The sequence below is a fragment of the Falco rusticolus genome, chromosome 15, assembly GCF_015220075.1.
Source record: "Falco rusticolus isolate bFalRus1 chromosome 15, bFalRus1.pri, whole genome shotgun sequence".
Lineage (NCBI taxonomy): Eukaryota > Metazoa > Chordata > Aves > Falconiformes > Falconidae > Falco > Falco rusticolus.
In genome coordinates, this window is record NC_051201.1 from 19,495,332 (window position 1) to 19,510,498 (window position 15,167).

The 15,167-nt window shown below is 37.9% G+C and overlaps 1 protein-coding gene and 1 long non-coding RNA gene across 8 annotated transcripts in view; one reads left to right on the top strand and one right to left on the bottom strand.

Annotated features, from left to right (window-relative positions):
* LOC119157794 overlaps positions 1–15,167 on the bottom strand; it is a 786,943-nt gene that overhangs the window by 720,130 nt on the left and 51,646 nt on the right. The gene's annotated exons all lie outside the window — the stretch shown is intronic.
* SLC6A2 (solute carrier family 6 member 2) overlaps positions 1–15,167 on the top strand; it is a 78,600-nt gene that overhangs the window by 49,810 nt on the left and 13,623 nt on the right. The window contains exons 9-11 of the mRNA XM_037409083.1: positions 2,564–2,692; positions 5,345–5,444; positions 14,215–14,315. Coding sequence (XP_037264980.1) covers positions 2,564–2,692; positions 5,345–5,444; positions 14,215–14,315 — 330 coding nt within the window. The remainder of the gene's footprint in view (positions 1–2,563; positions 2,693–5,344; positions 5,445–14,214; positions 14,316–15,167) is intronic.

Below are 15,167 nucleotides of genomic sequence, written 5' to 3' on the forward strand. Positions count from 1 at the left end.
ATGGCTAACTAGTGCATTTTTTCTTTCCATAATGTGATGACTTTTACTGTACCATGATATTCAGGATCACAGAAACTTCAGCCCAGAAAATATCCCAAGTCCCCTAACAAACAACTTCTGTACTGCTTTGTTCTTGCCAAAGAGGCATCAAGACATCGTGTTATATCTAGCTTACAGGTTGATTAATTTCTGGGAAAAACAAACGGTGTCTTTATGGAATAGTGAACCATTAACAAACATTAATCATTTTTAGTAGGGTAGGGGCTTCTTACTATTCTAAAGCATAGAAGTCTCTTTGGTGGTTCTGAATGCACAGAGCCCATCGAGGAATGTCTTGCTGGAAATGATAAAAAAGTGTTTTCATTGCTTACAACTTCAGAAAAGTTTATTCATTTTCAAGGGAAAGGGAAAGAATGAATTGACATGAAAGAAAGCAAAACTAAGAAAAATAAGGTTGCAACAGGAAGCTTTGAGAACCATTGGCAAATAGCTGAATGAGATCTTGTGGAGCGAGGTCTGAGCTGTAAAGGTCAGATTCAGGCCTAAATGTTTCCAAAATGTTTGGATTTTTGGATTCCAGCTCACGTTCAATGAAGTTTGTCTTTATACACTAAGATACGGACCTTTATTCACAAGTTTGAAGCAAGATTATATCTGGGCTTGTAGCTTGGCCATTTTTCAACTGTAAGAAACATGAACGACGGAAAGGAAGGATTTAGCACAGTGGAAGGGCATGAATGACCAGCAGGAACAGGGTAGAATTAAGAAGAAGAAAATAATGCTCAGAAGTGTTTAGATCCAAAACAGTTAACTTTGCAATAGCAGTAAATGTAAGGCAATGCAAAGAAACATCTGAATGACAAAGACACAGGGCTTTAGAGTGCACAGCACACTTTTCCTGCAAATGGAGAAAACTCTTGCTTGTGGAGCTAATTAAAATAGTAAAAACTGATAAACTGTGGCCAAGTATAACTTGCTCTTTCTAAAAGGGGAGGGATTTGCTTGTTCATGTTTTGTTCAGGATCCTTCATCATTTACCCTAAGACAACTCAGTATTTTTGATGGTGGTCTTCTTAACTCTCCCCCATATTTGACTGATGAAGTCCTGAAGAGAAAATGAGAATTTTTAAAGCTGAAAAACAAATAACCTCAAAGCTAAAGAGGAATAATGGCTACTTTTATCCATGCATATAAGCTGGCACTGGCACAGAAATACAGACATCTGTACAAAAGCAGAACTGTCAAAATGTTTAAGCAAAAAAAATCTGATCATGCAAGTTTAAGCAAACAACAATGAAAAGGACAGAAAATGGAAGTAATGTTTGCAAACATTTTTTGGAGTACATATCTAGCTTGGCATAGGGAATTAACAAGGGGAATAAATTATGATACATTAAGAAGTGGTCCTTCGCCAAAATAATCCAAGTTGCCTCTTTCCATTTGCAACTTCTCCAAGACCATTTAACTGCCAACGTGGTAACAGTTTCTGAGAAAATCAAATATTAACCCATCTTAACTCACGGATGCCGTCCTAGACATTAGGAAACACAAGGCTACACTAACTTTTGAGACATTTTACTTGTGAACATTAGTTACCTTTAAAAATAAATAGGTTCATTGCCCCCAGCAATTTGGCTCTAGACAGGAATCGTTCAAATTCTAGTGAGATAATTCTCTGTAACTGATTTCAACCAGAGACTTTGGTTTCATCAAATTCTTATAGGAAAGGGACAGGCTATGTCAGCACTTGCTAACCAACGACTGTACTGCACCAAGCACTCTGGGTCTTGTCATGATCTTTCAGCATCAGAAAAAGAAGGGAATCCAGCCTCCTCAAAATATTAAATAAGTTTATTTATTATGACGGGATACCGGAATTCATTTTCACAACTTCTTGGTGGAGCAGCAGCAGAATGCTTTCATTGGTGGAAAGAAATTATAATCTATCACCACCTACATAATCTAGCAATTTCAGTGAAAACTTGGAAAGTACCTTTCCTATCTTGCAAAACAATGGCTATTGTTCAGCATTAACTTCTAGAAAGATTCTTTCAGGTTGTCAACTGAAATTACATCAAGCTTCCTATGTAGTGATTCTTCCAGGTTTGTAAAGATTTTTGTCAAACTGGATTTGGTTAATCAATGGCTAAACTGAATCTTTGTTTAGCACATTTCTCCTAGGTGCTTTTTGTGTCTGTCTTTACATTAGAAATCTCTTAAAGGAGTTTGGTTACTTAAGCTGCCAGCTTTTCCCCAAAAGTAGATTAAAATGTATACTATTTTTCCCAAAGTAATGTCTGCTTACTATCCTGGTGAGTCAGCAAAGGGTCAGCAAAGGTTATAGCTATCGCACCAACTATGGCACTTGTTGTCCAGTTCCCTGACTCAATTCTCTACCATAAGAAATTAAATTATACTTCAGAACACCAGTGATTTACAGCTGAAATATCAGAAATCATACAGTGGTTGGGAATTAATTATACAAGCTGCTTTACATTCTTCAATCTGTCTTTACCCAACAGTTGGTAGCGTTTAACCAGAGCTCTTGCCTTCCCTTTCTCAGATGGGCGGAATGGAGGCTGTCATCACTGGCTTGGCAGATGATTTCCAAATTCTGAAGCAGCACAGAAAGCTATTCACCTTTGGTGTTTCTTTTGGAACTTTTCTACTTGCCCTTTTTTGCATCACTAATGTAAGTACAACAGAATTTCCATCAACAAGCTACCTTAAAAGTGCAGTTAACCTCATCAGATAGAAATATGAATTGCCTCAGGTGACTATTTTTGTCACAAATTTTAATTCTTAAACAACTTTATGGTCAGAACACTACTTTTATGCTTATCTACACGAAGCTTCTCTGCTTATTGCACAAGATTATTAGCTATCAACTGAACCTACAAGTCTTTGTTCCAAATAACTATCTATGCAACTATTGCTTTTGTTTGGTTTTCTATGTTTTGGTGTTTTTTGTTTTGTTGTTTGTTTTTTTTTAAATCACATTAAATGTAACTATGTTGAGTGCTTATTCCTGTCTGAGGAAGTAAGAATCTCAAATGACCAGACCCTTAGTCATCTGGCTATTCTCTTCTTGAAGCAATTAAGAAGCATCCACTTCTAGTGAAAGGAGTTTAGAATAATGACCCTCCCTTCCCCCACATGTTTCTTAATGTTCCTTCACATACCTACATCTTATCTCTTACTCTTAACACCATAAAAAGCACTTATCCTGAATGTCTAGTAACCTGTATTTATCACTACCATCATCCTGAATGATTTGCCTCACCTGGTTTTTGACAACTAATTAAGCGGTGAGAACCGCAGTGTTCTAGGAAAAAGCAAAAGGCCCTGTAAGGAGAGATACCAAAAGTGTCAGAAAACAACTGAAACTTGAGGTAGCCACCATGAAAGTACTTCTCTCCTTCCCTAGAAGTGGTTTCCAGTTGTATTAAGATTACTGAAATAGCATAAGTTTATAAATAACAAAGTTCTTTTTACACTGCAAGAATACCCCAATATTTTTATTGTGGTTTCCTCAAACTGGAAAACATTTAAGACACGAAAACTAGATATATAATTTAAAATACCCATCCTTTTAATACCATACTATCTCTAGTGTTACCTAAAGAATTGAACATGATTATTCCTTATTCAAAGTTTCAACTGGAAAAAAAATTCCTGAAGTAGAAGATGAGAAGAAACTCAGTGGTTAAGAACAGGAACAGGTGCTATTGGGTACAATTCCCTGCCTTCAAGTGAGTTAAAGCAGTTCAAGATAACAGCCTAGCTCTACCTTTTAAACAACGGCACCTGTTCAGACTTAAGTTCACCCCACCAGCTGGAATGCACAAAACTGCCCAGATTTGTCCAAATGTATTGGTTCACATAACTGAAGAAGAACATTTCTTACAGAATACAAAGAAAAACCCTTATGATACCATCACATTAAATTAGTTTGATTTTGTCCTCTGAAATTTTAGGGCTGTATTTTCAAAACATGTTTCTTACAAAACCGTATTTGTCATTCACTTTACTAAGTCTGATAGCAAAGGCATTCGTTTAGAGCAGGTGTAGAGCAAAAACAAGAGGTCAGGCTCAAATGTCATTCAATAAGCAACATTTTCTTTCTAACACAACAACCAAAGTTCATTCAGTTTCCGGACAAGTCCCCAAAGAATTAAAAACCTAGACAAGGCCTAAATACTGTCTCTCTATTTTTGTAAATATGCACAGCTGTTTCAGAAAACCATATTTTTAAGAAAAAAGAACACTGACTGCAGAGATTAAAATCAGCTAGACCTAGATAGTACAAGTGCTATTTATACGACTGGTAAAACCATGAAAAATAATTCCTTTGTTCCTCCCTTTCTGAACAGGTATAGTCAGATTAAGTGTGGCTGTAAAAAAAAGATTTTAACAAAAAATCTACTGCAACTGCAAACATTTCAGTTGTTTACACGTGGCAAAGACTGTCCCAAAATGCTTTATTCAGGTTCATTTTGAAACAAGTAAACTTACCACAGTCTTTCTTTCCCCGTTAGCCTAAACTAAATAAAATGAGCAGTAATTTAAGCAAATTCATACCACGTTGTAAAATGAGGCAAAACATAGTCAAATGGCAGCTAAAAAAATATCAGTGAAACAAGACTTTAGTAAATGCATTTACAGTTCTCAGTCACGAACCACTGAAGAACAGAAATGTGCTGTCATGAAGGAAGATCATTGGTTTGCAAAGGTTTGCTAATACCACAGCTAAGAAACTAAAGAGGGCAAAGCTGCTGGTAACAGAGACTTAACATGCCACTATTCCCTGCGCAGGAACATTGGGAAAGAGATGCAGGCAGTTTGGGAAAAAGGAGACATCGATCTAAGACTGCAGATCTACTGGACTACAGAATAACTGGCCTTAGGAACAAACTGAGTCATAATGGCTTGTGGAAACTCTTGTAGTGCTCCATTCCTGCCAATAATTTAGGAAGATCTTCATTAACTGCTGTAGACGGGCCCTGTCCTACGAGCTGCTGAGCATTTCCCCAAACAGCCAGAGCCTTCAACTTCCACTGAACACTGAGTGCCAAGAGCACACATTAATCACGCCGAGTTGAGGCTTCTGTTTCCCAGTTAAGTGAGGGCAGAGTTGAAAGGAAGCCTCTTTGGAAGAGTTGCAAGTCTGATTCCACTATTTTATATGCAAATATGAATTTCATATTTCAGCTGCAGCATCAGTTCCGTATTAAAATACTTAGGTTAAGATAATGTTTTAAGTAAAGCAGATTTTTGGCAACTGCATTGAAATGATTCTATTAGTAACTTCACTGTATTGCATCTTTTAACTCCCCAATACTAGGGTGGAATTTATGTGCTCACACTACTGGACACATTTGCAGCTGGGACTTCGATATTGTTTGCTGTTCTAATGGAGGCAATTGGAGTTTCCTGGTTTTATGGTAAGCACTTAATTTTGCACCTGCAAAACCTTTTCTAAAATTCCAAGTGTTCATGACATGCTTACACATTGTTTTAAGGGAAAACAGCAAATCCTTGCATACATGAAACCACGACAAGCCAGGTTTCATATAGTGATTTTAATCTGATTTATGAATAGTGACAGGAATGCAGACATTCAGTGGGCCAAGCTTTGAAACCCTGCACAAAGCCAAAGAAAACTGCCTTGCGAAGGAGACCGCAATGGGATGGAAATGTTACTACTTTTGCCAGTATTTTGCAGCTCTTAACACAGCTGATGAGTTGCAGTAACAAGTTTGTACCTAGTACTTGCAAAGCAAGTAAATTAGCCTAAATGCAGCTCACCTGTTCCTCCTTTCCATAACTTCCCCCCAGAGCCAACCTCAAGCTCTGTCCATGCAATACAAATAAAGTAGTTTGTCTTTAGAGAGTTATAAGAATTTCCACATTAGTCTCTTTTGTTTGAGACTAATTATTCTACTTAATTATAAAAACCTAGCGGTTTAAAATTGATCTTATTTCATAGCATGGTATGAAATACCTAACATCCTAAATACCAAAAAGAATACTATTTCTAGTATTTCATACTAATTTATGCCACAAGAAGGGTGCAGTAGTTGGCTTTATCCCCACTATGGCAGTCTTTAGGAATATTCAGTTGATCTCTGGCACTAGGCTGGAATCACTATATGCCAACCAGAGCGCAGTGATGTGCTACAGCACCCTAAAAAAAAAATCTGGAGCACAATCTCAGTCAGGTCTCAGATGATGTGCCCAGATTATTAAATAGCTTCCCTGGCCTTATTTAGTCTTTAATATTTTTCTCCTCCCTAAAGTAACATAAATAAAAAGCAAGACACTTGATACACAAGCTTCATGAGAAAGAAGAAAAACATTCTTTTTCTTTCTCCTTCTATAAATAACCACAATGACGGCAAACAGCCACATTCACTGCTCTAAACCCATATGAATGCACATGGATAACTGGGAAAACTCAACAAATGGGTTGTGCTTTCAGCCACAACACAGACTTTGGCAACATGGCAGGCAGGACGCTGAGTCTGCCTGAGCTCAGCCCGTAGCCTACAGGAACTTCACAGTCTTGTGAAGTGTCCTGTGCTGCCTAATTTCACCAAGGAAAAAAAAAAAATCTTCTGCTATAAGTGACAAAGTTGACTACTACTGTCTTCAAGTGAAACAGAAAGGTTAAACAGAATATTGCTTATAGTAGAAATATTTGAATAATTGATTATATATATAGCCTGCTAGAAACTCTGGTTATAACATTATGAGAGAGTATCTGGCCTGTGGGTGCTCTCCCCACCCCTAATTCAGCATTTAGTATGAGGTGTTTTTAAATATCTGAAGTTAGTGTTTCAAACGTTCTCTTTTCCTGCTATGCCCCCAACCTAGAGGAGTTCTTTTAATGTTCTAGCACTGACCCAGAGTTCAAAATTTCCCCTATCATACAGCAGGCGGGGTAATTCATAGCCTCAAGCTTATTCCCGGGAAAAGATACCACCTCTGAAAGAGCAGAAAGTACAAAGTGCTGTTCAGTCACTAAATCAAGCAGAAAAACCCAAGTCATAATTTAATCTGAATTAGGCATACCTTGGTAAAGAAACAGTGAAAGTGATCTTTCCTTTCTTACAGGGAGAACGCTATCAGTCCTTTCTCTTGTCATAGACAGGGTTAGTAAAATTATAGAGGACCCCAAAAAGAGTATCTCATTTTCTCCAAATAAAGCAATGGGATTCTGCATTTTAGGTCTTATACAAGTCATCTCACTGCAACAGTCCGAACTATCAGTCATATATGAAATTGTTTGCTGCTAGATTAATCAGGTTTCTTGAGCTTTTGTTTTTCTTCCCGATCTCCTCTTAATTCCATTGTCACGCTTTCTGGTTGGTCACAACTCCTTTCACTATTACCAGGTTTCAATGTCATAGCAGCCTGCAAATCCTCTTCCCATGGAAGTCTGTATTGAACTAGCGACCCTGATTTCCAATATGATTGTTCTTCCCCTGAAAGTCATCTTAATTTCTATTCAGAAATAGCATTTATAGTTAATGTATGATTCAGAAGGTTCTTAGACATTATCATTCTTACTACCATTTACCTCCTTCAGTCACTTATTCATCCATTCTGTGCCACCATATTCTTCTAGACAAACTCTCTCTTGCAGTTAAAAACTTGTCAATGAGTGAATGAGGTGAAAGAATGGTATACATGCATAAATCTGTTCAATCTACTAAAGAAATACTTTTTAGTTTTAATGTACTGTCACCCAACATCAGCACAGAGCTAGCAGCTCATATGCAGTCCTTTCTCAGAACAGCGGATGTGCTACTTTTCACGGACAACTGTCTTTAATCCCTGTAAAAGAGCTGAATGCAGAAGAGTGATCATAGCTTAGCTTGGAAGCAGATGCATAAAACTGTTCTTCACTTAGTAAGCGCAAGTAATTCTCTTCTTCTATTAAAATAGGATTTACTGCCCTTTACAATAGCTAGGCCTTGCATGTGGTTCACAGACTTGAGTCATGGTTAGTCAAATTTTGTTTATTTATTGCACCTTGTCCTTCATTAGCCTTTCCTTTCTCCCTCCTGCCTCCTCACAATCGGGAAAATATCTATTCATTTGTCTTAGGCAGCTGATAGATGTTTTTACTGACATAGCATGACCTGTTACTTTATAAAGAATTTATTACAGCCCCGGGTGATATTTAAACTGATTAAATCTGGCATGGTCTTGTCTACCTCTTTTTTTCTGATCGACCCCAGTTGCCTTAATGACCCAGCCAAATATTATGCCAGCCTAAAGGCGAGCATTGACATTTTGGCACAGACCAAACCCATGGAAATTTAGCTCAAATTATACCTATGACCACTTACTGTGAAGTTGCTTGTTGCAAAGGCCATCTGTATGTGTAAGAGGAGGGAAAGCTAGTTTGGTTTACTATACAGATGTATTTTAGTTATGACTGCTAGCTTGTGACCATTTTCCCTCTTGTGCAGCCCAGATACCCATCTGATGAATATTCTAAGAAGAGCCAGACATCTCTCCCACTGACACAAAACTGCTCTTCAGTTTCTCTACTCAAGTCAGATTTTACTGTGAACATCTCCCTGACTGACCACACTAAGCTCAGCATAAGCTAGCAATGATCTTAATTTTCACCTGTCATCTCATTGCTTTCATTTACTTAAATAATTTCCAAAAAAGAACCTTTAGTCTGAAATTTTATTTATTTGAAAAAACTCTAAGGTCAACTGATTTTGCAAAAGGGAAAGAAATTAACCAAGTACTGACTTCTGGTACTCATCTTCGCTCACAGATGCTTTTGTATGGATGTGTGCCTGGCATGAGAGACAAACCCACAGAACAGAAATACAAATGGGGCAAACCAGCTTGGAGGGCTTACTGCACTGCCATGGGGGGGAAATGTTTCCTACTGTTCTGCTTGCTTTTACACTAGCACAGCTGCCCTTCTTTGGCAATGGTACTGGTATGGCTTACTCTCTTGCTGCCACCACGTAAGGGTCCCCACCGAGTATCAGTATTGCCTGAGTTAAAAAGGAGGCTCGGGAACAAAAAGGGATGGTGGACAGCTGTTGTTACTTCACTACATGGTTAAGCAAAATATGCCAATACCTTGTTCTGTGCTCTATAGGATTTATGAATTAATACCACACAATGGCTTTTATATTCTTTTTATCCCTTCTTTCTCATGTTCCCAACACCAGTGATCACTGAAGTGTGTGAAAAAACAATGTCTTTCTCATCTTCTCCTAGACGAGGATTTGTATGATTAGGTTCTGCGTTTGACAGATACATGCTTGCTAGGACAGAAGCAGGGGGTAGGTGTCATCTTTATGTGCAGAAGAGCAATTGAAATGTAGTAAACAGATGACAGGATGGCTGAGTGCTTGCGGGTCAGGGCAGAGGCCAGCAAGGGTGACATTGTGGACAATCTTACAGAGCACCCGATCAGGGTCAGGAAGTGGAAGAAGCCTTCTTTAGGCAACTTAAAGAAGCGTCCAGATCAGAACCTGGGTCTTACAGATGAAGATATCTGGAGCAACTTCTTAGCATAGATACTAGGCAGGCAAACCAGAAGTGACACCCTTCTGGATCGGCTACTTGCACTCAAAGATGAGCTGCTCAGGGTTATGGGCAGCAGGGTAAATGAGTCAGAAGAACGACCTGCCAGCATATGAAGGCCAACAGCATACTGAGCTGTAACAGAAGCATAACGAGGAGATTACAGGAAACGATTACTGTCTTTTATTTGGCACTTGTTAGACTGCACCTGAAATAATGTGTCCTGGTTTTGACCCTCAGTAAATGAAGGTAATGTTAAACTGGTCAGAGTCCAGTGTTGGGCCACCAAGATGTTCAGGAGCTGAAGCACATGCCCTGTGAAGAAAGTCTGAGAGAACTGAGCTTATTTAGCCTGGAGGCAGCTTAGGGAGGACCTGATAGCGGCCTTCTAATACCTACAAGGAAGTTATCAAGAGTCAGACTTTTCACTGAGGTGCACAATGGGAGGACAGAAGACCATGATCAAATTGAAAGGAGGAAAAAAATTCTTGTGTTTAAGGACAGCTACACATTGGAACAGTTTGCCCAAAGAGCACTTGCTGACGCTGTTGGCAGGGACGGGTTTCAAGACCCAGCTGGACAAAGACATGAGGAAGCTGTTCTGAATTGTGCTGACCTTGATTCAAGCGAGAGGCTGAACTAGAGATCTCCCAAGAACTCCTCCAACAGGAATATTCTGATCATTCTCTGATTTACTGTAATTCCCAAGGGCCAAAATATAGGACAGATCAATGAAGCAGTTTCACTATAACTCTTAATCTGCATACAAACTGTGTGAGCTCATATACTGCTACACATGTCCATACAAGTAAAACTCAGTATGGGAGCAAAAACAGTGAAGTAACATTTACAGGGAAAGGGAATTAAGTGCAAAATAACTTCAGGATTGGTTCAGTATAACTTTCTTCTTACTACTGTTATTTCAGTGTAGTAATTTGATCTCTTGGATTCATTTAAATGATATGTATTGGCATTAAAGGCATTATTACTAATTTTCACTTTCCTAATTAAAAAAAAAATAAATCCAGGCATATAAAAGAATACTATACATCACACAGTTAAACGAGATAGGAGAGGAAAACAACATGTACAAAGATTGCCTGTAGGAATCCAACTGACTGTTCCAGTTATGAGACTACTTTTTGGAAACATGACCACAAATTATTTCACTTTTAGCGGTTACACCTCAGGGCCAGGACCTGCTCAAAGGCTTCTGTGCCAGTGAGTGGTTCTGAAGCCATTGGTTGAGCCTATACAGTAAAATGACTTACAAAATTATAGCGGGCAGTAGGTGCAGGAGTTACTGGCTACATTTTTGTTCTATCTGAACTCTGATCTCTGCATCACTGAGGTGAAAGAAGGTTGGCCCAATGTGAGGAGGGTGACTTGCATTTATAGCCAACCTACTTTTCACTTTCTTCCTAATCTGTTCTTTTTGGGATATTGATTTAATTCCTTTGACAACACGATATTATGTACATAAAGAAAGGTCCCAAGTTTTCTGTGCCATTTAATAGACCCTTACAGCAGTGATATTTTCTCAGGCAGCTATAGTGCCTGTTAGTTCAGAAATTACACTGAAATTCTCTTTGGGTTCAGTGTGTTTAACCAAGACCTGATCATAAATTGTAAGTATCTCTTGTTTTTCACTGGAAAAGCAAGGCTATTACGTCCATATTCAATACCAAGTCTCCAGCAAATATTCTAGTTTTCTTTATAGTACACCCCTTTCTTCCTGTAACAAGTCACCCACAGTTTCAGCTTATCCTACAGAATCACAAAAAAACTGGGTAAATGCTTTCAAGAAGTGGAAAAAACCAGGCCCTACAGGTGCCATTGTCTGTAGATATAGTTATGTTCCACTTTACAAGTTGATTCTTAGAATGGTTATTTGAAGACATATACATTATTGAAAAAGCATGCTGTTGCAAAAGCAGCCTGAGAGCATGGCCTACTTATCCTCTAATTTCAGCAGAAATTGAACACCAAGCACTGTCTGAGCTCTGAGTACGTCTGTCTGGAAACCTATGAATAAAATTTTTGGAGATATCTAGTCCTTGTCTTTGACCTTCTGCACAATGATGAATTTCACTCAGTATTCATAAGAGTCGAAATTCAGTCACTTTAAAGTTCACAGAAGGCACTGCAAATAGAATTAGATTAAATTTAAAGAATATTTACACATCTTTTCGGCTACTTTTCTTCACCTGTACATAACGGGGGGGGGGGGGGGAGGCGGGAAGTGCTCTGTGTGTGTGTAAATCAAAGAGTTTATACTCAAATGTCCAGACCTTGTCAATATGTTACATCCTTGCTGCGTGTAAAGGAGTAATTAATTTACGTTAACTGCATTAAAAAATCCTACTGAACTGATTCACATGAAGAGAAACAGTTATTACATTAAACTATCCATCCTCTCTAACAAATATTCATGGCAAAAAGCTGCATTTCTGCTGTTTACCTAATGGGGTTCAGAATTAAAAGTAAACCTTCTGAATACATCACGTATAATAAATTACAAACTAGTAGTCTGACATGACAGATTGCACTGGAGAGAACTACTTCTCTGGGAGCCAATGCCTCTAAGGTGTAAAGTCAGAGATTGCTTTGTTTTCAAAGAAACTGAGAAGGCCATTCCCCACCCCCCACCCCAATTTTTATATCAGCAATAATCATTCCATTCTAAAATACATTATGGAAAATAGCATGGGCTTAGATTAAACTTTTGCAAGATACCTCATACTGGTAAGTCCAACCAGAATATAATAATTTTTTTAAAAAAAGGGAAGAAGGTACCATTCAAATGGATATTTTACAGTCACTACAAAATGCATGTTTGCTTTGCATAGTAAATTATAGTGAACTATTTAATGTAAAAAAAGTGTTCCAATAAATGAAGATGGAAAACATCACACTGAAGCCTAGACTATTTCCAGAAAGTCCAAAGCATATGAGTTGACATGAATTAATATTACTAGAGTAAAAAAAACCACATCACATTTCTCGCATACAGACAGCTTGACACCCTAGTAGACTATTTAAAATGTTTAGCTCTATCAGGCTAGTGCCACTCACAGAAAGCACATTATACTCGTGCAGTGCTTTCTAAGGTATTCAGACACAGAATTCATAGCACTTACTCAAATGTGTAAAACCCATAAGGAATTAAAAGGCACTGACTGAAATGCCATTTCTTCCTTATTTACTGCTAAAGAATTTGGTATGTCCTGAGGAACCAAGGACAGCAAATTTTTTTTGTTTTCACCTTGGCCTGTGCAGCATGACCTATTCTGATTGGGAAGTCATAGTCTAGGTAGTGTTTCTGAAGGGGAGTCAACAAAGTCAGAGGATCTTCCTTTCTGCGTTGGCTGTGGGAAGAAAATTCTACTGCAACCATTTACACTGGTTTTATAGCTATTAATACTTCAATTGATTAAGTACTAAATACACGCAAGTATCAACACACACACAAAATCTCAGACTAGATGGATTCAAGGGATAGTAAAGACTAAGAACTAGGTGTTTGCAGCTCTTCTCCCCTCTGGCCATTATGTCACTTGCTAAACGCTTTGGTGCCTCCATTTGTCTGTTCTGCAGTGCAGTGAATCCTACTGCAGGTAGCTAACATTTGAGTGACTTTGAACAGAACATTGTTAAATAGTTTTCCTGACAATAGAAATCTTGTATGTTAATTCTTGCATGATAATACAAAGTCTGATACTGAAATAGAGGATGTTACTACCAAGGTTTTGATAATAATCAAGCAATCAAACCATTCATGTTTCTAAACCCATATTCTATATTCCTGGTACAATGAGCAGGACTTATCTCTGATCTATGCCTTAATGTAATGATTTTCATGTTATCCTCTGCTGTCTTAATTACTGCAGCAGGTAAAATTTCTAACTACTCTTGGTTCTTACTCACATGAACAGATCATGTGTCTTCTAAGGAGCCTACAACTACATGACTAGATACTTAGATGAGTACAGAGATAACAATTTTAGAATATCCTAGTTGTATTATAATCGTTAAAAACACAGGATACTCTAAAAAAGACCACCTGTTTCTGGCTGATACAGTTTTTTACATATTTACACTGAACAGAAGCATCATTGCCCTAGTTCCTTGGAAAGGTGATGAAAGATGAAATTACGTTTGTCATAGATACAATGAACATTCTGTGGTATTCAGTGAAACATTGAAAGAAATAAAGTATGCCATGAAGTGGAACAAATAAGCGTCCTTTGATAAACTGAGAATCATATGATTCTACCTCATTATCAGGTTTGTGTGAATAAGGGTTTGGGGGGGGTGGTGGTTCAGCAAATTATGTTACAATAGTCCACAACTATTAAAAAAGAAGCATGTCCCATTCACAACTTCAATTCTAGGTATTTGTGAAATGCCAGTTTTCAAAGGTAATGCTATTTCTGACAGGTCTTAAGTGCTCACAAGCATTTAAGTCTTGGATACAGTGATGTCAAAGACACATCTAGTCACTGAAAGATCAGTACTATCATCTCTTATGTGCCTTCTGATTTGGCAGTCATTCATGTCTGCTTTCTGAAAAAGCAGACGGGTTTGGGTATGCCAGCATCTCATCAGTATTGATTTACACCAGTCTGATGTTCACATCCTTTCTAGGTGTGGATAGATTCAGTGAAGATATCCAACAAATGATGGGCTTCAAGCCAGGCCTCTACTGGAGACTGTGCTGGAAATTTGTTAGCCCTGCTTTTTTATTGGTAAGTGTCAATAATTATTTCATCATGGAAAGAATGGTAGTATATCACTTCCTTGAATATACAAGTACCAAAAGCAAGATATGCATTGTTATGCAGGATGTTGTCAGGATGAATAGGAGACACTAAGTTAATTCTTTTTTTCTCCTCAATGGCATTGGTTATATTTTGTATAATACATTTCAGAAGTGAAAGAGAAGCTAATTATGGCTGTGATCATCTTCTGTTCCTTCAGTTGAGCAGGATTTAAAGAAAATAGTTTTTCTTAGGGAACACTGAACACTTTGACAGTGTTCTCCCTGTCCCCCAGCATCTCTGCATATAAAACGTAAATCATTCTGTTGGGAAAATAAACTAGCCAGGGATAAGAGATTGTGTTAGCAAGAATTTACTTTTCATTGGAGGATACAAAGATCCCCAAATTGTGGAATGACACCTTAGAAAAACTAACATGCAACTGCACCCACTAATTAGCTATGTGAAACACTGGAGAGATGTATTAAATACAGCTTTTAAGCTGCCTGATGTGAAAAACAACTGCTTCATTACATCTGGGGGAAAAAAAATCCCGAAGCGTGAATTTGGTTGCTCTGTGTAAAGGTTAGATTCAGAACTAAACTACAGTTTTCTACTGGGATCTTTTCCTATGCATATTTGTAAATCAAAAGGTCAGGATGAACAATATGGAAATTTGACCTCACTATGATTTTAGGAGACTATTAATTGTGTTGAAGTTGCACATTCTTAAAACAGTATTGGTATTCCAAAGATACATTGGGTGGGCTTTTATAACAGCCTTCAGGACCACTTTTTTTTCTTTTTTTTTTTTTTTAATACAAGAGCTCCTGGCCCCAA